Source organism: Salvelinus alpinus, chromosome 17, assembly GCF_045679555.1.
Source record: "Salvelinus alpinus chromosome 17, SLU_Salpinus.1, whole genome shotgun sequence".
NCBI lineage: Eukaryota > Metazoa > Chordata > Actinopteri > Salmoniformes > Salmonidae > Salvelinus > Salvelinus alpinus.
The window spans coordinates 45,735,172-45,758,971 of NC_092102.1; the positions used below are offsets into that span (position 1 = coordinate 45,735,172).

The 23,800-nt window shown below is 43.2% G+C and overlaps 2 protein-coding genes across 3 annotated transcripts; both read left to right on the forward strand.

Annotated features, from left to right (window-relative positions):
* The first annotated feature begins 333 nt into the window (after positions 1–333).
* On the forward strand, positions 334–2,791 carry LOC139543037 (nuclear factor 7, brain-like). The gene is made up of 2 exons (XM_071349145.1): positions 334–656; positions 915–2,791. The coding sequence occupies exons 1-2, from the start codon at positions 405–407 to the stop codon at positions 2,139–2,141; spliced, it is 1,479 nt and encodes a 492-aa protein (XP_071205246.1). The 5' UTR covers positions 334–404; the 3' UTR covers positions 2,142–2,791.
* A 10,334-nt stretch (positions 2,792–13,125) lies between these two features.
* Positions 13,126–16,013, forward strand: LOC139543038 (perforin-1-like). 2 transcript variants are annotated; one of them, XM_071349146.1, is made up of 3 exons: positions 13,126–13,234; positions 13,551–14,107; positions 14,524–16,013. In XM_071349146.1, the coding sequence occupies exons 2-3, from the start codon at positions 13,575–13,577 to the stop codon at positions 15,563–15,565; spliced, it is 1,575 nt and encodes a 524-aa protein (XP_071205247.1). In that variant the 5' UTR covers positions 13,126–13,234; positions 13,551–13,574; the 3' UTR covers positions 15,566–16,013. The 2 variants fall into 2 exon arrangements, with proteins under 2 accessions (XP_071205247.1, XP_071205248.1); XM_071349147.1 differs by having other exon boundaries at positions 13,159–13,234; positions 13,502–14,107.
* The last annotated feature ends 7,787 nt before the right edge of the window (positions 16,014–23,800 follow it).

The following is a 23,800-nucleotide window of genomic DNA, read 5'->3' on the forward strand; positions in this document are numbered from 1 at the left end:
CACCAAGGTCTGAAGACTAGACATTAACACCAAGGTCTGAAGCCTAGACATTAACACCAAGGCCTGAAGCCTATCTCATATCTCTGCACTGATTAACCAGTAGGGTGTGATGTTGGACTTCTTTACTTCGTTGCTACTTTCAGATACCTGGATTTCTGGTTGTGCATCAAAGCTGTGATGTACCATGGGTAAATTGTGACCGACTGAATGATCTACAAATAATATTGAGTAGTTATTTATGATGCAAGGTGATTTGTAGATTAGTCTGTCTCTGTGTCTGTTGAGCTGAATGTACACGTATAGAGGGTGTGGTTAAAGTGTTTCACAACCACGATGGATAGATGTGAAACTGAAAGCTGTTTCCTCATTTTAACACAGGCTTAGGTAAGGATCCGGTGTGAGAGATGGCGTCTACTGCGTACATAGAGGAACTAACCTGTTCTGTGTGTCTCTCTCTCTTCACTGATCCAGTTAGCCTCTCCTGCGGTCACTCATTTTGTCGACAATGTTTTACAAACTTTCGGAGAACACAGAACATGTGTCCTCATTGCCGGGCTAGAATCTCAACAGCTGAGGGAAACCTCTCAACAAACCACATTCTGAAGAGCTTGGCCAACAAAGCTAAAGAGGAAGCAGTACGCGATGAGAAGACAGGGGTGAGTTTTTTACATTTCACATTTTAGCAAATGCTTTTATCCAGAGAAACTTACAGGAGAAAATTGCTTGCTCATGGGCACATGGACATATTTTTCACCTAGTCGGCTCGAGGATTCGAACCAGCAACCTTTACGGAAAATATATTATAAGTCAGCATTTTTGTACATTTCATTTACTACCTGTGTTTTGTATGCTTTATTCGGGATGTTATGGAGAAAATAATATCATTATAATTCATTACGCTTATTTTTTCAAAGGGGACTGACTGGTTGTGTCATGACCATGACGAGAAACTGAAACTATTCTGTGAGGAAGACCAACAGTTGGTTTGCATCATATGCCGGGACGGGGAGAAGCATGACGGGCATAAGTTTAAACCTATCAAAGAGGCAGCCTTAGCTAGGAGGCGGGAACTAGATGAGGCCATTCAGTTCCTCACTCGTGACAACAGCTCCGTGGAGCACCTGGCCAAACAACAGGAAGAAGAGATGACAAAAACCAAGACTAAGTCCTGTCGGCTGAGGAGTCAAATCAGCAGCCAGTTTGAAGAGATGCGGCAGTTTCTGAAGAAGAGGGAAGAACAGATAAAGAATGTGTTGCAGGAGAAAGAAGAGAAGACCTTGAAGAAGATGAGAGGGAATTTAGAGAGTATGGAGTTGATACTGTCAAAGAGGAAAGAGAAGGAGGTGATGATGAAATCTGCTCGAGACATCCCAGACAGTGAGGGTTTCCTTCAGTGGTGGAATGACATGGGCTTATCTGAGGCACTGAAGGACAGGGACATGCCACCACCAGAACGTCATGGGGAGGACACGACTGAGGACGCCACCAAGGAGCGTCCATACAAGTCCAGGGTAGATGACCTCAAGGTGACACCGGTCTCCTTCTCTCTGGGGCCCTATGAGTCTCACCTGCAGTTCTTTGTGTGGAAGGAGATGCTGCAGGTAATCAACCCTCTACCAGAGAGACTCACACTACAAACAGTGAGTCAGAAACTGACTATCTCCAATGACAGACGCAGTGTGTTTTGTACTCCCAGAAATGCGGAATCAGCTTTTTTAGCTCATTCAGCTCGACGTCAATCACAACAATCAAAAGCAGTGAGTAACAGTAGGTTCAGCACTGGACAACACTGCTGGGAAATAGAAGTGGGAACTGGGGCTTTCTGGGAACTGGGAGTTAAAAATGTTCAGGGGGGGTTTTGGTTTGAACTTTTTGGTTCAAAAACAATGCGTCTCAGGTACAGAAATCGAAAATATACTATTCACGGTATGGATACCGAAAAACAAATCACTTTTAGTGATACACCTCGAAAGATAGGGCTATACCTAAATTGTGCTACCAAGGAACTCTCTTTCTACAATGCAGATGACATGTCGCTTATCTATACTCTCGTCTGTAATTGGAAAGACGTGTCAGCCTATTTTAACATTGGTGAATGTGATGGAGTAGATTCTGACCCCCTGACAGTCTGCTGGTATTGATCTGCGTATCATAGTTCCCACTGACAGGATGCTGGTATTGATCTGCTTATCATAGACCCCCTGACAGTCTGCTGGTATTGATCTGCGTATCATAGACCCCCTGACAGTCTGCTGGTATTGATCTACTTATCATAGTTCCAGTCACATCAAAGTAAAACAATCTACACGTAATTTTGACACACGAAATTGATCAGAATCAAAGGGAGTTTTGACATGGTCTGTAAATGCTTTAGTTAAACACATAACATAGTGTCTCACATTTTATTTGACATGCCACCTGTACATTTACTTGTAATCCTTTAACTTTTCAAAACCGCATTAAGGGAATTACTGATTGACACTAGGGGGCAGATGTTATGATTAGGATTCAGATTTTACATGAGTTATTGAGATTTTACATCACCACAACCCTGTGATATAAACAGTGTATGTTTTGTGGGTTTAACGCTTTACTATCTTGTAAATATGCATTTTGTACATATATCAAATTTTTTCATACTTGTTGACTTTTGTTTTTATAATGAACAATTTCTATTTTAGATTAGGGTGAGGCTTTTCATAACGTTTATCATCTTCCTCACCTTCACACATTTAATATAGCTTGTGTGCAGGGAACTTGACAAATAAAATGGTCTATTATTTTACCCTGATTTTGCATTACTGGTGTTATGTGCCTTTAAGCCAATTTGATTTACTATGACCTAGTTCCAGCAGGCCGGTTGGACACTCTTAACACAGTCTCAAAATGTGTTGCATGTCAGCAGTCAAGTTGTCAAGATATTGGACTTTCAAGAAGCAACATGTCTCCAGCCACATCATCACTGAAATACCAAAAGATTGTTCTGATATTCCCCTTTAATAACTTATGACTGGACACATACATGAATTGTCTGTTAGAAACCAGCCACTATCCTAGCTAGGGGGTGTAACTCGTAATATGTAAACATTTTGGGAACGTGGATCTCTGTTTGTGTTTTCACTTAGCTTTTTTAAATTTATTTTTATTTTTGGGGGAGTCTTGGAAGACTAGCCTTTGGTGGACTAAAAGCAATCTTAATCAAATCTAAACCAAATCAAATATCCTCTCACCAAGCAGACTACTACTACTATTACTGATACCATCTTCTATCCTCTCACCATACAGACTACTACCATTATTGATACCAGCTTCTATCCTCTCACCATACAGACTACTATTACTGATACCAGCTTCTATCCTCTCACCATACAGACTACTACCACTGATACCAGCTTCTATCCTCTCACCATGCAGACTACTATTACTGATACCAGCTTCTATCCTCTCACCATGCAGACTACTATTACTGATACCAGCTTCTATCCTCTCACCATACAGACTACTACCACTGATACCAGCTTCTATCCTCTCACCATACAGACTACTATTACTGATACCAGCTTCTATCCTCTCACTATACAGACTACTATTACTGATACCAGCTTCTATCCTCTCACCATACAGACTACTACCACTGATACCAGCTTCTATCCTCTCACTATACAGACTACTATTACTGATACCAGCTTCTATCCTCTCACCATACAGACTACTACCACTGATACCAGCTTCTATCCTCTCACTATACAGACTACTATTACTGATAACAGCTTCTATCCTCTCACCATACAGACTACTATTACTGATAACAGCTTCTATCCTCTCACCATACAGACTACTATTACTGATACCAGCTTCTATCCTCTCACTATACAGACTACTATTACTGATAACAGCTTCTATCCTCTCACCATACAGACTACTCAGGACAGCCCTTTGTCCTCCTTGAAGTGGCATTCTGTAGATCTATACCATCAACAGTCCCACCACCATTAGGCTACATGCACTGGGTTAAACATTGTATCTTTTCATCATGTACATTTGTGCTTTTGATCTTGAGGTATACTGTAGTTAAATATGTGATGATGTAACCTTTGGACTCATGTAGCTTATATCCTGATAAGATAACTACCTACAGCTGTTTAGAGTCTGTGCACCCTTTATGAGAGAGACAAAGAGCACAGATCATTTTGTGGTGAGAAATGAGACAGAGAGCACCGAGATACTGAAGATCTGTGAGTATTAAAAGTAATTTAACAATGGGGAGAGGAAGAACACATGTAATATATATATATATAAATGTTATTTTTCACATTTTGCTAAACGGTAAATAAACTGCATAAAGCATACCCCATTTTTAAACAGCCTAATATTTATAATTTGTTTGCAAATTAAAAGTCGGAACAGTCTTAAAAGGTTTCCAGACATCATGTCCTTCTCGCTGTATCCTCTGTATGGGTCGGTTAATGACAATAAGGTGAGTGATATTCACAGAGCTGCTATTTAGTCAATATGTGATAGACAGCGGGATTGAGAAAAACAAAATAGAACAGACAATATGTGTGGTGAGTTCACTTAACCTGTCTGGTGAGTTCACCCAACCTGTCTGGTGAGTTCACCCAACCTCTCTGCTGATTGCTGCCCCCTGCAGACAGGAAGAGGCAACTAACAGTCGACAGTATGTGGACCGTGGATTTAGTCTAAGGGGTGATGGGATGGCTGAACCGGAGGGTTACGTCAAACTGGGGTGTTCAGGTCAGCACAGGCAGACCCGCTGGATCACTACCTATGATCCACTTTGGCATACACATTTCAACTTTGACTATGTAAACACCCAGTCCTCTCTAGAGCTCCAGGTGTGGGATAAGGACCCAGGGGAACGTGACGATGACCTCCAGGGGGGGTGTTCTGTAAACCTGGAGCAGGGGAGCCACAATATTACTGAACCATTTCATGTTTGTTTTCTTTTCTTCTTTTCTTCATTTCGCCTTTAAGAACATCCTACGATTCATGAAAATGAATGAATATACTTTTGTAATTATACATTGTAACCACAAAGAGTGTAATGTTACCCATAGTTCACTGTGTAACGAGTTGAGTACAACCCACATTCATGTCTCCAACAATGTTAAATGTCTCTGTAACATACACTGAACAAAAATATAAATGCAACATACAACAGAGTTTATTGAGTTACAGATCATAGGAAATCAGTCAATTTAAGTATTCATTATGCCCTAATCTATGGATTTTACATGACTGGGAATACAGATATGTATCTGTGAGTGTGGATCAGAAAATCAGTCAGTATTTGGTGTGACTACTATTTGACTCATGCAGCGCGACATACTGTATCTCCCTCACATAGAGTTGATCAGACTGTTGATTGTGGCCTGTGGAATGTTGTCCCAATCCTCCTCAATGGCTGTCCGAAGTCGCTGGATATTGTCAGGAACTGGAACACACTGTTGTACACGTCAATCCAGAGCATCCTAAACGTGCTCAATGGGTGACATGTCTGGTGAGTATGCTGGGACTTTTTCAGCTTCCAGTAATTGTGTACAGATCCTTGTGACATGGGGCTGTGCATTATCATGCTGAAACATGAGGTGTTCGCAACGGATGAATAGCACAACAATGGGCCTCAGGATCTCATCAGAGTATCTCTGTGCATTCAAATTGCCATTGATAAAATGCAGTTGTGTTAGTTGTCCGTAGCTTTTGCCTGCCCACACCATAAACCCCACCGCCACCATGGGGCACTCTGTTCACAACGTTGACATCAGCAAATCGCTCGCACACACGACATCATACACGCCGTCTACCATCTGCCCGGTACAGCCGTGATGAGCACACTTCTCCAGCTTGCCAGTGGCCATCAAAGGTGAGCATTTGCCCACTGAAGTTGGTTCCGCAGTTGGTTACGACGCGGAACAGCAGTCAGGTCAAGACCCTGGTGAGGACGACGAGCACGCAGGTGAGATTCCCTGAGATGGTTTCTGACAGTTTGTGGAGAAATTCTTCATTTGTGCAAACCCACAGTTTCATCAGCTGTCCGGGTGGCTGGTCTCAGATGATCCCGCAGGTGAAGAAGACGGATGTGGAGGTCCTGGGCTGGTGTGGTTACGCGTGGGCTGCAGTTGTGAGGCCGGTTGAACATACTGACAAATTCTCGGCTTATGGTAGACAAATGAACATTCAATTCTCTGGAAAGAGCTCTGGTGGGCGTTTTCCACGTTTTGAAACTTTACAGCCTTATTCTAAAATGGATTAAATCGTCCCGTCCCCCCCGCTCATCAATCTACACACAATACTCCATAATGACAAAGAAAAAACATGCTCTACGATATGATAAACCCTTCTCACTGTGGCATTCTGTAAACACTGACACATTATGTCACGCGTGCTTCCGCTCTTCCTCCCAGTCTTCCTCCCGCTCTTCTTCCCGCTCTTCTTCCCCCTCTCCCAGCCTGCTTGCCCAGCGCCCATGTCTCGGCCGGCTCGCCCAGGCGGGATGCCGGGTGGCGCCCCTAGGAGGGAGGGGGGAGGGGGGGGGGGTACTGTCACGCCTGTTCCCGCTCTTCCTGCCGCTGGCACTCGAGGGCGCCAGGCTCTCCAGGATTACGCAATCAAGCCACCAGCAGTACGCACACCTGCCTTTCTCCGTCACGCGCATCTGTACTCATTTGACTCAGCTGAACTCCATTACTTGTGTTATTGCCTTCCCTATATCTGTCTGTTCCCTAGCTCTGTTCCCTGCTTCGGGACTGATGTTTGTCATATGTCCTTGTTTACCCGTGTGCTGACGCTGTTCCTGTCGTGTTCTATGTCTGTTCCCTATTAAATGTTTGACTCCCCGTACCTGCTTCTCCTGTCCGGCGTCGGTCCTTACACACTATCCTATTAATAATCTGAAAAGAATAAAAACAACACTGTCATTCTCATCTGCACATTGTATTGTGCAGCTAAACATTGAGATAAAATTAAAGCTCAAACATTTGCTATCTTGAGAAGGAGGATAACACTAAGTTTAGTGCTTTTGTTCCTTTCCTATAAAAAGAGGGGAGGAGGACACAGAGATCACTGTGTGTGGATAGAACACCCACCCTCACAGTACCCTGTCAACAACACCCACCCTCACAGTACCCTGTCTACAACACCCAACCTCACAGTTCCCTGTCAACAACACCCTCCCTCACAGTACCATGTCAACAACACCTACCCTCACAGTACCCTGTCAACAACACCCTCCCTCACAGTACCCTGTCTACAACACCCAACCTCACAGTTCCCTGTCAACAACACCCTCCCTCACAGTACCATGTCAACAACACCCTCCCTCACAGTACCATGTCAACAACACCCACCCTCACAGTACCATGTCAACAACACCCACCCTCACAGTACCATGTCAACAACACCTACCCTCACAGTACCCTGTCAACACCACCTACCCTCACAGTACCATGTCAACAACACCTACCCTCACAGTACCCTGTCTACAACACCCAACCTCACAGTTCCCTGTCAACAACACCCTCCCTCACAGTACCATGTCAACAACACCTACCCTCACAGTACCCTGTCAACACCACCTACCCTCACAGTACCATGTCAACAACACCTACCCTCACAGTACCCTGTCAACAATACCCACCCTCACAGTACCCTGTCAATACCACACACCCACACAGTTACATGTCAACAACATCCACCCTCACAGTACCCTGTCAACACCACCCACCCTCACAGTAACATGTCAACACCATCCACCCTCACAGTACCATGTCAACACCATCCACCCTCACAGTACCCTTGCTCTTTTCCATCTCCTAGATTCCAGTAGACCCACCAGCAGTACATAGCTTCTCTCACAAAGGAGTACACGTCCAACAGCAGTGAGCCGTACCAGCAGTTCATTGACACTTATGGAACCCACTACATTCACCTGGTGGACCTTGGGGGGTGAATGAAGAGGGTGACTGGAATCCGCACCTGCTTGGCCACCCTGAACCAGGTCTCTGTGTCCCAGGTGCAGACATGTCTTAGTATGGGGTTGTCTGATGGCATGGGGTTGTTAAATGTGTTGAGTGGGCAGGGTTCAAAGGTCTTTATAATGAAGACAGTATTACAGGTTATGACAAGGGTTTCCTGAGCCACAGCACTGAGGTGTCAGGTGGGGAGGGCTGACCCACTGCAATTTGCATACTGTGCCAATAGATCCATGGATGATGCAATCAGCCATCACACTGCACACTGCCCTATCCCATCTGGACAAGAGGAATACCTATGTAAGAACTCTGTTCATTGACTACAGTTCAGCGTTTAACACCATAGTACCCTCCAAGCTCTTCATTAAGCTCGGGGACCTGGGTCTGAACCCCACCCTGGACTTCCTGATGGACTGCCCCCAGGTGGTGAAGGTAGGCAACAACACCTCCACTACAATGATCCTCAACACTGGGGCCTCACAAAGGTCCGTGCTCAGCCCCCTCCTGTACTCGTGAATGCGTGGTCATGCACGCCTCCAACTCAGTTATGAAGTTTGCAGTTGACACAACAGTGGTAGGCCTGATTAGCAACAATGACGAGACAACCTACAGGGAGGAGGTGAGGGCCCTGGCGGAGTGGTGCCAGGAAAATAACCTCTCCCTCAATGTCAACAAAATGAAGGAGCTGATCATCGACTTCAGGAGACATCAGAGGGAGCACGCCCCTATCCACATCAACGGGACCGCAGTGGATAAGGTGAACAAGTTCCTCAGCGTACACATCACAGACAGCATGGTGAAGGAGGCACAACAGCACCTCTTTAACCACAGGAGGCAGAATAAATTCGGCTTGGGCCCTAAGACCCACACAAACTTTTACAGATGCACGACTGAGAGCATAAGGCTGTATCACCGCCTGGTACGGCAATTTCACCGTCCGTAACTGCAGGGCTCTTCAGAGGGTGGTGCTGTCAGCCCAGCCCAGCGCATCACCTTGAGCACACTTTAGGACATCTACAGCCAGGGGCGTAACTTTGGTTTTAGAAGTGGGGGGGACATAAAATATACAGTTGAAGTTGGAAGTTTACATACACTTAGGTTGGAGTCATTAAAACTCGTTTTTCAACCACTCCACAAATTTATTGTTAACAAACTATAGTTTTCCGGACTCCGACATTGCTCGTCCAAATATTTATATATTTCAAAATGCCATTCTTTTACTTTTAGACTTGTGTGTATTGTTGTGTATTGTTAGATATTTATTGCACTGTTGGAGCTAGGAACAAAAAAACGTTCAGCTACACCCACAATAACATCTGCTAAACATGTATTTGATTCAATTGATTTAATTTGATTTGACCAAACCAGACTCTGAAGGCTTCAAAAAATGTCTGAATAGTCTACAAAGGATCCCAGACATCCTATCCTTCACTGTTCTCCCTCTGCGTGACTTGTTTTCTGACACTAAGGTGAGGGATAATCTACAAGCAGCTACTCGTCAGAATGTGATAGCCAATGGGATTGAGAAAAACAAGACTCCTGATTGCTGCCCTCTGTTGGTAGGGAGAGGCAGACTGACTGTCTTTGTGGACCGTGGGTTCAGTATAAGGGGTAATGGGTGGGCCGAACCAGAGGGTTACGTCAAATTGTGGAATGGAAATCAACACAGACAGGTGTACTACCTATGATCCACTTTGGCAATGTAAATACCCATCACCATCTAATGCTCCGGGTATGGGAGAAGGATCTAAATGTCCATGACCACCTGGGTGGGGGCACTATAAACATACAGCATGGGAACCATTATCATCACTGTGGACTGAACCATGGTACTTTCTCATTCTCCCTCACATTAACTTGTGACAAACACCTGACTGCTCCTAAGTGTGACCGCTGTGTCTCCATCCCAAACTAGAGAGGAGTGACCACTGTGTCTCCATCCCAAACTAGAGAGGAGTGACCGCTGTGTCTCCATCCCAAACTAGAGGGGAGTGACCACTGTGTCTCCATCCCAAACTAGAGAGGAGTGACCGCTGTGTCTCCATCCCAAACTAGAGAGGAGTGACCACTGTGTCTCCATCCCAAACTAGAGAGGAGTGACCACTGTGTCTCCATCCCAAACTAGAGGGGAGTGACCGCTGTGTCTCCATCCCAAACTAGAGGGGAGTGACCGCTGTGTCCCCATCCCAAACTAGAGAGGAGTGACCGCTGTGTCCCCATCCCAAACTAGAGAGGAGTGACCGCTGTGTCTCCATCCCAAACTAGAGGGGAGTGACCGCTGTGTCTCCATCCCAAACTAGAGGGGAGTGACCACTGTGTCTCCATCCCAAACTAGAGGGGAGTGACCGCTGTGTCCCCATCCCAAACTAGAGGGGAGTGACCGCTGTGTCTCCATCCCAAACTAGAGGGGAGTGACCGCTGTGTCCCCATCCCAAACTAGAGAGGAGTGACCGCTGTGTCTCCATCCCAAACTAGAGGGGAGTGACCGCTGTGTCTCCATCCCAAACTAGAGAGGAGTGACCTCTGTGTCTCCATCCCAAACTAGAGAGGAGTGACCGCTGTGTCTCCATCCCAAACTAGAGGGGAGTGACCACTGTGTCTCCATCCCAAACTAGAGGGGAGTGACCTCTGTGTCTCCATCCCAAACTAGAGAGGAGTGACCACTGTGTCCCCATCCCAAATTAGAGGGGAATCAATCGAGAGGCGGATTACGGTGACCTGGCAATCAGTGATATTTTATCCTTTGAGGAGGAACCTAATCTCAGTTATGAGTCATATTTCCAAAAGTGTATTTTCAGACATTTCCTCATTAAAGGTTCCATTAGATTCTTCACAACGTACAGGAGTCTGCATTCTGTTTAACATTTTTATGAATGAACTTGACACAATTGTCAATTTTAACCGTTAGTATGTAGTCCATGCCTTTTAACTTTTTGTTAAACTTTTTTACAATCTTACATTATATATAAAATAACTATTGATCTGTTCAGGATTTCCCTGCCTTTTGGTAAAATCTATATATCTTTCTCCTGTCCTGTAACGTCTTCGTGTCAGATCTAATATAAGATGAATATCTCATCATGTCTGTAGTTTCCACCTTGTTTGCCAAAGGCATGTACGCACATGTACGCGCACACACACACACACACACACACACACACACACACACACACACACACACACACACACACACACACACACACACACACACACACACACACACACACACACACACACACACACACACACACACACACACACACACACACACACACACACACACACACACACACAGCAATTGCTTAATCAGCGTTATTCTGAGTTGAGTGGACTTCAAAAGGACAAACACTGAGCTAATGTGTGTTTACTCAACAAACTCTGCTCAAAGTCAGTTGAATTTCAACAAGTTTGTTCAGTAAAATATTCCTGTTTGTTCAAAACAGCCTTTTCATTGTCCTACTTACCAGCAGGTTGTTTGTTTCAATACCTGTGTTTTTGCATCTACTTTGATTGGTTGATTAATCATGCTACACAATAAATAGCATACCTTTATCAAAACAAATGTAGTCTGTTAGTAAATGGACTTATTGTAACCCGTTACTGAGATGGCTGTTCCAGTCTATATCAATTATCTAGTCTCAATAACACAGACGGCTGGTGGCACCTTAATTGGGGAGGACGGGCTCATAGTAATGGCTGGAGCGGCATAAATGGAACGGCATCGAACACGTTTCCATGTTTTCAATACCATTCCATTCACTCCGCTCCAGCCATTTATTATGAGCCGTCCTCCCCTCAGTAGCCTCCTGTGGTCAGTAAACAATCTTCCCTGGCAGTCATTCTGAATACTGGTTGCAGGTGAATTAGAAGTTCAAATTGTTGGATATCTTCACTTTGTGCTGGATTCCAATAGAAATAACACATCACTTTGCAAGCCAGCATAATGTGACTTGCAGGTTTGATGTGACCTGTAAACCAGGAGTTTCAGACCACTGCGTTAGGGTGTAACTAGCCCCACAAAGAAAGGCCTTATGATACATGTAATGTATTTTCATAAAGAGTAAAATTTTAAAGATAACATGTTCCCTTAAACACTCACTTGGTGAAGGCTACAGTACTGAAAATCATTGAATAAACAAGCATATCTCTGCCACTAACAAATACAGTCATGGGTGTTAACTACAATTCACTCGAAAGGCACTCTGGGTAATATGCGAATAAGGTAGAATAAATTCTCCAACTGACCTACTCAGGGTTGCATTTTGACATGGAGATGTCCTGCAGGCCAATGCCCTCAGAGAGTTTGATTTTCCATGCCTATGAAAAACATGTTATGTTGAAAAACCACGTTTGCCATGCCCATGAAAAACATGTTATCTTGAAAAACCATGTTTGCTATGCCCATGAAAAACATGTTATCTTGAAAAACCATGTTTGCTATGCCCATGAAAAACATGTTATCTTGAAAAACCATGTTTGCTATGCCCATGAAAAACATGTTATGTTGAAAAACCACATTTGCCATGCCCATGAAAAACACAATGCACATGAGGATGGTCCAGAAAATGATCAGTAAAGTCTCTAAAGTTATAACCACATCTTTGGGAATCAACGCAATTTTTTATTTTTTTGTTGTTAAATTAGACATCAATGTCTATGTCCCACTTTTGTGATTATTAATTTATTTTGAACAAACATTCCACTGTTTACAGCAGGCGTCTGGATATTTATTTTGAAGCCCCAGATGTGTATCATTGACCCTAGTTAGATCACAAACAATATGAAAACAGATAATATCGTACCCTCTGTCGAATCAATAGATTCAATAGAAGAGATTTGATGAGATCTTACCACTGTGAGAATAAATCAAACTGGATACAAGTGGATAGAGTTTGGGCCAAGTACAGAAAGCATTTTCAACAGGAGATTTACACACAACAACAAAAACTGATTCAGCTCTGTAAGTGACTGCTGATAGTTTTGCTGGTGAAAACGTAGCAGTTTTTTGCTTTATGATGTCTGTCATGCGCATCATTACTCTATACTACAGTTAATCATTGTTAATTGTATTTTTCCTGCTGGTTTGCCAGATATGTAGAATCAATGCATAAACCCAGTTTCCCACCATGCAGTTTTTAACACGATAAGGAGCCAGTCTTTGTTTACTCTGAGAGCTGGTGGGTACAGAGATCATTTCATTTGGACATGAAAGAACAGAGAGATCTGCTGTGGATTTTGCGTTTGTAAGTATTGACAGCCATAGGACAACTGGGGAAAGAAGGAACATAGATCATATCATATTAATAGTAGATGTGTCATAAATCTAAACGTTTGAGCTAAATGTATTTTAAAAACAATATACTGTCTAAAATGAACTACTTTTTTATTTTAAACTAAGAGTTCTGGTCTAAAAGACTAAAGTAATAGTAGTTGTGTTGTGGGAAGTATCGTAGAAGAGAGTGGAATCAAAACGATCACCTTCCTCAGCAGAACCTTTTTCTCACTTGTAGAATAAAAAAGGAGAGTGACAACCTTCGTTATTGAAATCCTCTCTTCTAGACTGACCAATCAGGAGTGACAACGATGACAGCATCAGTCGTCCTCTCTCCCGTGTTTCACCTGGTGTTCCTGTGTTTCCTGGCTCTGTCTCGCCTGGATGGAGTGTTCACCTGTCGTCTAGGGACCCCAGAAGAATGCGCCAATTGTTCCTTTGTGCCTGGCTACAAACTGGCTGGGATGGGCTATGATATTGTAACACTGAGACAAAAACGGGCCTCTGTGTTTGATGTCAATAGTTACTTGGCTAACTCCTGCATGGTATGTGTGAACCCACTTATGGGAGGTGAGCTTCAGAAACTCCCCTTGCATATGAAGGACTGGAGGGCCGAAAGTGACTGCAAGAGGACGACTCTGAGTTCCTACTATTACTCTGTCAGCTCTCTTGTGGATGACATAGCCTTGTTTATAGAGAATGACTGGAAGGCCGGGCTAAAACTGGAGAATGTAGACCTGCAGTTAGCAGGCAGCAAGTCCAAGGTGCACGGCTTTGCATCCGCACACTCAAATGCAGACAAGTCTTCCTTCTCATTTCAACAATTGACCTGCTCTGTCTACAGGTCAGGCCATGTATCATGATGTCTGTGAGGTCATGTATATTTGCTGTTTCCTAGAGAGCAATAATGTATATATAGTTCCTCCTTGGATTAATTTATCCCATCAACAAGTTCAATATAAGTTGTCCTTTTTTAGTATTCACTTGGCAAATTCTAAGCAGGCGTTCACAGCTCTGAGGGTCACAGTCATGCAGATTTTTCAGCATTACCTTTTATTAAGCAGAGACATCCTTTCCAGGGAGGGATCAGACTTGCTCTCCAGCCAATCAGAAATATTATTTGATCAATTACATACCAGGGAGAAATGAAAACCAGCAGGACTGTGAAACTGTAGAGCCTGAATTGTGCCCCCTGATATATAGGAGATTTGTACATTTCTTATAGCTGCCCAGTTAACAGCCACTCTAACCCTCTTTCAGTTTCAGTGTGCCCAGTAAACCCCCACTTAGCCTGGATTTCCAGCGACGCATAGCTTCTCTGCCACACCATTACACATCCAACAGTGAGGCGTACAAGGACATCATTGATACCTACGGAACCCACTACATCAGTGACGGAGACCTTGGAGGGATGATGAAGAGGGTGACTGCCATCCGCACCTGTCTAGCAGCCCTAAACAAGGTCTTTGTGTCCGACGTGGAAACATGTCTGAGTATGGGGTTGGATTTGGACATACCTGTCGGACTGCCCGTGGACTTAGGGCTAAATCTTTTGGGTGGACAATGTTCCAAGGTCGCTACCAACTCTGACAGTGCAACAGGGTACAGCATGGGCTTCTTAAGTCACCACACGGAGGTGAACGGTGGAAAAACCTTAAATGGAGTTGCTTCTATGAGAAAAGCTAACATAGATAGTTTCTTAAAATGGATGAAAAGCCTAAATGAGTTTCCGGAAATGGTATCCTTCTCCCTGCAGCCTCTATATCAACTGGTTGATGACAATCAGACGAGAGTTGATCTACAAACAGCTATTAGTCGGTATGTGATCGACAAAGGGATTAAGAGAAAAAAGACAGAGAATCAAGCATGCAGGGATTCACCTAACCTCTCTGCTGATTGCTGCCCCCTGTTGGCAGGGAGAGGCAAACTAACAGTCTTTGTGGACCGTGGGTTTAGTCTTAGGGGTGATGGGATGGCCGAACCGGAGGGTTACGTTAAACTGTGGTGTTCAGGTCAGCACAGGCAGACCCGCTGGATCACTACCTATGATCCACTTTGGCATACACATTTCAACTTTGACTATGTAAACACCCAGTCCTCTCTAGAGCTCCAGGTGTGGGATAAGGACCCAGGGGGACGTGACGATGACCTCCAGGGTGGGTGTTCAGTAAACCTGGAGCAGGGGAGTCACGGGCATAGCTGTGCACTCAGTAATGGGAGTTTCACTTTCTCTTACACATTAACTTGTGACAAACACCTGACTGGTGATAAATGTGACCAATACTACCCCTCCCCAAACTAGAGGGGGAATCAGTGAAAAATTGCAGTTAATCCAGAACTATAATCTTGTTTGAATTGTTACGTTCTCTGTCCACAAGAGAGTAATAGTGACAGATTACAGTGGGATAATAATATATACAATTTGACCTTTGAACCATTTGATGTTGTATTCAATTCTCATAATTGAGTAGTACTTTAAAATTATTTTTTACTTAAAGTACTTTACAACACTGATAACAATGTAGGATAACATTCATGAAAAATGATTCATGAAAAATGATTCATGAAAATGATTCATGAAAATGATTCATGAAAATGAATGAAAGGATTTCTGTAATGTAGCATTTTAACCACTAGAGAGAAATGTTGTCCTCAGTTATCCTTTAGCTGTACCAGATGTTGCAGCATGTAGTTCTCGTGTGATGGGGAATAGGACCTACTTGCTACATAATAAATTCTTCTTCTTCTGATTGATTTAGCTTTGTTTTTATTTAAGTAAACTGAGTGTACAAAACATTATGAACATCTCTGTTCATGACATAGACTGACCAGGTGAATCCAGGTGGAAGCTATGATTCCTTAATGATATAATTAGTTAAATCCACTTCAATCAGTGTAGATGAAGTGGAGGAGACAGGTTAAAGAAGGATTTTTAAGTCTTGAGACAATCGAGACATGGATTGTGAATGTGTACCATTCAGAGGGTGAATGGGCAAGACAAAATATTTAAGTGCCTTTGAACGGGGTATGGTAGTAGGTGCCAGGCGCCCTGGTTTGTGTCAAGAACTGCAACACAGCTGGGTTTTTCACACTCAACAATTTCCCATGCATTTCAAGAATGGTCCACCACCCAAAGGACATCCAGCCAACTTGACACAGCTTGTGGAAGCATTGGAGTCAACATGGGCCAGCATCCCTGTGGAATGCTTTCAACACCTTGTAGAGTCCATGACCCCTGACGAATTGAGGCCGTTCTGAGGGCAAAATGCGGGCAACTCAATATTAGGAAGGTGTTCTTAATGTTTTGTACACTCAGTGTAAAAGTGTACATCATTTTATGATCCCATTCAGTACCAGAGTGAGTTGAAAGAGGAAACATTGAAAGTGGCTGAATTAAGGCAGACAGAGAAACGTGTGTCTTTCATTTACTATATGAGACTTGCACCTTAGTTAACAGAGGGTCTGCATTGGTTACACTTGACGTCAGCCACCAGTGTGTGCAGAGGGAGGAGAGAGTAAGTGCCATTGTCTAGGTTGACCCAGATGCTAGGCTATTCAACCGGTCGTAGAAGCCCACAGAATCATTTCTAAACATGGACACCTGACCCTGCCAACCGTTTCCCCCTGTCACCTCGGTCATGTGATTTAGGAATCCCCAGGAGTGTCTTGACACACTGCCCCTATTACTGAGGAACGTCCTGCACCAGCTACTCAACACGGCCATCATTACAAGCCGTCCTCCCCTCAGCAGTCTCCTGTGACGCACACAGTTCCTCACCTCACAGACAGACACCTTGTTGAGGGTGGCCAAGCAGGTGTGGACGGAGGTCACACTCTTCAGCCCTCCTCCCAGGGTCGCCTAAAGAAGTTAAGAGTAAATATATATATATATATATATATATATATATTGTCTCTCCACAATAATATAATAGTTTACAATCCAAAAAACAGATTTAAACATCCTTTATACATGCTGTAAACATGCTGTAAACATGCTTTATACATGCTGTAAACATGCTGTAAACATGCTTTAAACATGCTTTATACATGCTGTAAACATGCTGTGAACATGCTTTATACAGGCTGTAAACATGCTTTATACATGCTTTATACATGCTGTAAACATCCTTTATACATGCTGTAAACATGCTTTAAACATGCTTTATACATGCTGTAAACATGCTGTAAACATGCTTTATACATGCTGTGAACATGCTGTAAACATGCTGTAAACATCCTTTATACATGCTGTAAACATGCTTTAAACATCCTTTATACATGCTGTAAACATGCTTTAAACATGCTTTATACATGCTGTAAACATGCTGTAAACATCCTTTATACATGCTGTAAACATCCTTTATACATGCTGTAAACATCCTTTATACATGCTGTAAACATCCTTTAAACATGCTGTAAACATGCTTTATACATGCTGTAAACATCCTTTATACATGCTGTGAACATGCTGTAAACATGCTGTAAACATCCTTTATACATGCTGTAAACATCCTTTATACATGCTGTAAACATCCTTTATACATGCTGTAAACATGCTGTAAACATGCTGTAAACATCCTTTATACATGCTGTAAACATGCTTTAAACATCCTTTATACATGCTGTAAACATGCTTTAAACATGCTTTATACATGCTGTAAACATGCTGTAAACATGCTGTAAACATCCTTTATACATGCTGTAAACATGTAAACATGCTTTAAACATGCTTTATACATGCTGTAAACATGCTGTAAACATGCTGTAAACATCCTTTATACATGCTGTAAACATCCTTTATACATGCTGTAAACATGCTGTAAACATCCTTTAAACATGCTGTAAACATGCTTTAAACATGCTTTAAACATGCTGTAAACATGCTGTAAACATGCTGTAAACATCCTTTATACATGCTGTAAACATCCTTTATACATGCTGTAAACATGCTGTAAACATGCTGTAAACATGCTGTAAACATGCTGTAAACATCCTTTAAACATGCTGTAAACATGCTGTAAACATCCTTTATACATGCTGTAAACATGCTGTAAACATCCTTTAAACATGCTGTAAACATGCTGTAAACATCCTTTAAACATGCTGTAAACATGCTGTAAACATCCTTTATACATGCTGTAAACATGCTGTAAACATCCTTTAAACATGCTGTAAACATGCTGTAAACATCCTTTAAACATGCTGTAAACATGCTGTAAACATCCTTTATACATGCTGTAAACATGCTGTAAACATGCTTTAAACATGCTTTATACATGCTGTAAACATGCTGTAAACATGCTTTAAACATGCTTTATACATGCTGTGAACATGCTGTAAACATGCTGTAAACATCCTTTATACATGCTGTAAACATGCTTTAAACATCCTTTATACATGCTGTAAACATGCTTTAAACATGCTTTATACATGCTGTAAACATGCTGTAAACATCCTTTATACATGCTGTAAACATCCTTTATACATGCTGTAAACATCCTTTATACATGCTGTAAACATGCTGTAAACATCCTTTAAACATGCTGTAAACATGCTGTAAACATGCTGTAAACATCCTTTATACATGCTGTAAACATCCTTTATACATGCTGTAAACATCCTTTATACATGCTGTAAACATGCTGTAAACATCCTTTAAACATGCTGTAAACATGCTGTAAACATGCTGTAAACATGCTGTAAACATCCTTTATACATGCTGTAAACATCCTTTATACATGCTGTAAACATCCTTTATACATGCTGTAAACATCCTTTAAACATGCTGTAAACATGCTGTAAACATGCTGTAAACATCCTTTAAACATGCTGTAAACATGCTGTAAACATCCTTTATACATGCTGTAAACATGCTGTAAACATCCTTTAAACATGCTGTAAACATGCTGTAAACATCCTTTAAACATGCTGTAAACATGCTGTAAACATCCTTTAAACATGCTGTAAACATGCTGTAAACATGCTGTAAACATGCTTTATACATGCTGTGAACATGCTGTGAACATGCTGTAAACATCCTTTATACATGCTGTAAACATGCTTTAAACATCCTTTATACATGCTGTAAACATGCTGTAAACATGCTTTATACATGCTGTAAACATGCTTTAAACATGCTTTATACATGCTGTAAACATGCTTTAAACATGCTTTATACATGCTGTAAACATGCTTTAAACATGCTTTATACATGCTGTGAACATGCTGTAAACATGCTGTAAACATCCTTTATACATGCTGTAAACATGCTGTAAACATGCTTTATACATGCTGTAAACATGCTTTAAACATGCTTTATACATGCTGTAAACATGCTTTAAACATCCTTTATACATGCTGTAAACATGCTTTAAACATCCTTTATACATGCTGTAAACATGCTGTAAACATGCTTTATACATGCTGTAAACATGCTTTAAACATGCTTTATACATGCTGTAAACATGCTTTAAACATCCTTTATACATGCTGTAAACATGCTGTAAACATCCTTTATACATGCTGTAAACATGCTGTAAACATGCTTTATACATGCTGTAAACATGCTTTAAACATGCTGTAAACATCCTTTATACATGCTGTAAACATGCTTTAAACATCCTTTATACATGCTGTAAACATGCTTTAAACATGCTTTATACATGCTGTAAACATGCTGTAAACATGCTGTAAACATCCTTTATACATGCTGTAAACATCCTTTATACATGCTGTAAACATCCTTTATACATGCTGTAAACATGCTGTAAACATGCTGTAAACATCCTTTAAACATGCTGTAAACATGCTTTAAACATGCTTTATACATGCTGTAAACATGCTGTAAACATGCTGTAAACATGCTTTAAACATGCTTTATACATGCTTTATACATGCTGTGAACATGCTGTAAACATGCTGTAAACATCCTTTATACATGCTGTAAACATGCTGTAAACATCCTTTATACATGCTGTGAACATGCATAATACATGCTGTAAATATGCTTTAAACACATTTAAAACAAATCCTACTGTTAAATCAACTTCTGTCACAAATTCTTATAACAAACACGTATCTCTCTTGGATGCTCTCACATCCACACCAGCTCTATTCTCTCATGTGACAGACTATTATACGTGATCCTGCTGCAGTAGGAGCAGCTGTTACAGTGAGAAGAGGGACTTGTCCACTCTGGCCGGACACTGAAGACTTGCTTCCCTCCGGCTGAAGGCTGCCAGCCCCACTGTCGTCCGTCCTCCAGTCATTCGTTATCACAGAGGAGACGCTCCCCACTAAGGAGCTGACAGAGGTATAGGCAAAACTGGAGTGCTCCTGACTGCAGATTCTGTTGACCAACCACTCCTACACAGAGAGGGGCATCTTCTGAAACCTGTTGCAGCTGGTTCTCACACAGGGTACAGTAGTTGGATGTGGTGGTCAAGTAGCTCTGGGAGTGGATCACGTAGGCCCCTTCGAGCCGCAGCGTGACTTAGTCGAAGCCCTGGACCACTAGGCTGTGGCCAGGAACAAAGGCAGCGTTGTTGCACCCCTGGATGGTCCCCTGGATGGTCCCCTGGATGGTCTCTGGGTGGTCCCCTGGGTGGTCCCCTGGGTGGTCCCCTGGGTGGTCTCTGGGTGGTCTCTGGGTGGTCCCCTGGGTTGTCCTCTGGATGGTCCCCTGGGTTGTCCTCTGGATGGTCCCCTGGATGGTCCCTGGGTGGTCCCCTGGATGGTCCCCTGTGTGGTCCCCTGGGTTGTCCCTGGGTGGTCCCCTGGATGGTCCCCTGGGTGGTCCTCTGGATGGTCCTCTGGGTGGTCCCCTGGGTGGTCCCCTGGATGGTCCCCTGGATGGTCCCCTGGATGGTACCCTGGATGGTCCCTGGGTGGTCCCCTGGGTTGTCCTCTGGATGGTCCTCTGGGTGGTCCCCTGGGTGGTCCCCTGGATGGTCCCCTGGATGGTCCCCTGGATGGTCCCCTGGATGGTACCCTGGATGGTCCCTGGGTGGTCCCCTGGGTTGTCCTCTGGATGGTCCTCTGGGTGGTCCCCTGGGTGGTCCCTGGGTGGTCCCATGGGTGGTCCCCTGGGTTGTCCCTGGGTGGTCCCCTGGATGGTCCCCTGGGTTGTCCTCTGGATAGTCCTCTGGGTGGTCCCCTGGGTGGTCCCCTGGGTTGTCCCCTGGATGGTACCCTGGGTGGTCCCCTGGATGGTCCCCTGGATGGTCCCCTGGCGGCAGTTGGAGACCTCTGACAGGCCCAGGTGAGACCAGGCCAGCAGGCACAGGTGGACCAGGGGAGTGCCAGAGAGTAATGCCATCATCGTGGTAGTCTCTCTTCCAGTTTACTGCAGTCTGTAAAACAGTTTAGGACCACTAGTGAGAAATACTGTGACAGATGGTAACGGAAATTTGCAGGTGAATTAAAAAAAGGAGAGTGGTCGTTGATAAAATCAATCAAGATCAATCCGGTTCATTACAAGAATTCGGGGAGGGCACGTCCAGAACAGAAGCAAAGTAAAATGCCTTCTCTGAAAAGGCCCTTATACACAATAATAATCACACAGCACCAAATGTTCTGGGAACAACAGCCAGAGTGGCTTGTAGGAAGTCACAAGATCAGCTGCTACAGAATCACACCGTGTCACAGATACGTTGTCAGTGTGTCCTCGAATCCAGTCTGACTTCAAACTTTAACCAGAACATTCAACACTGGATGACATGTGAACCTGCCAGTTAGAATCAGTGGAAGGGACATTCCCTGGTTTTCAGATAACTTGGCAGGATTATATTACAAACAAGAAACGTCTGTTGGGCTCAAGCGAGACATATAAATGCTCCTGTTGACTGGGCCTCCTTCAGAGCACTAAGAAACAAATGCACAGGATTGATCAGGAAGTTCAAATCAGATGACTATTTAAATGCAGTCACAGAGAACCTAAACAACCCTACCAAGTTCTGGAAGCTAATCAAATCAGTGTCAGGTTCTAATGTATCCTCTGACCTTCCTCACCATTCCATAATGGATTCTATTGAAGTGAAGGATAAAGCTGATATTATAGGGTTTTTTAACACATCATATCTGCTGGTTCAGTTTTCATAATGGTGGGGCCCAGGCCTCTAATGTCAGCTCTGTTACAGTCAACTATGATATAGGCCCTCATGTGAACCATTTTAACTTTGAGCCTGTTTCTTATGCTGGACATACCTGTAGGACTGCCCGTAGACTTAGGGCTGAGGTCTATAAAGCACTAAAGGCAATAGACAGTAAAAAGTCTGCAGGTCCAGACAACCTGGATCCCTACCTCTTAAAGATAGCAGCTGGTATTATTACTGAACCTGTGGCTCACATTTTCAACTGAGTCTCTTGACCAATTCCATACCCAGCATTTGGAAATCAGCTTATGTCCTCCCACTGCTAAAGGGTGGAGATCCCTCAGATGCTAATAACATTCGTCCTCTCTCTAAACTCCCTATCCTGGCCAAAGTCTATGAATCTCTAGTGAACTCCCTATCCTGGCCAAAGTCTATGAATCCCTAGTGAACTCCCTATCCTGGCCAAAGTCTATGAATCCCTAGTGAACTCCCTATCCTGGACAAAGTCTACAATCCCTAGTGAACTCCCTATCCTGGCCAAAGTCTATGAATCTCTAGTGAACTCCCTATCCTGGACAAAGTCTACAATCCCTAGTGAACTCCCTATCCTGGCCAAAGTCTATGAATCTCTAGTGAACTCCCTATCCTGGACAAAGTCTATGAATCCCTAGTGAACTCCCTATCCCGGCCAAAGTCTATGAATCCCCAGTGAACTCCCTATCCTGGCCAAAGTCTATGAATCCCTAGTGAACTCCCTATCCTGGCCAAAGTCTATGAATCCCTAGTGAACTCCCTATTCTGGACAAAGTCTATGAATCCCTAGTGAATTCCCTATCCTGGCCAAAGTCTATGAATCCCTAGTGAACTCCCTATCCTGGCCAAGGTCTATGAATCCCTAGTGAACTCCCTATCCTGGCCAAAGTCTATGAATCCCTAGTGAACTCCCTATCCTGGCCAAGGTCTATGAATCCCTAGTGAACTCACAGTTAAAAAAACGTCTTAATTGAAAAGAACATACTGAGCAGGGTTCAGTCTGGCTTTAGATCGGGGCACAGCACCACAACTGCAGCTATAGCAGTGGCAAACGACATCATTAATGCACTTGATAAAAAGCAACATTGTGCTCCTCTGTTTGTGGATTTATCAAAGGCCTTTGATTCAGTTGACCATGAATTGTTGCTAGCTAGACTCAGTAACATTGGTCTCAGTGAAGGGGCAGTAAATTGGTTTCGGGACTATCTTTCTGACAGAAGACAATATGTTTGTTGCCAATCACAAGTCTAGCTTTCTTGAGATTAATAGAGGTGTGCCTCAGGGCTCCATTTTAGCTCCTGTGTTGTTCTCAATTTGTACTAATGATTTGGGAAATGGGATGCAACCAGCAAAGTTCCATCTATATGCAGATGATACAGTCATATATTAATGTGCTCCTTCTCTGGTTCAGG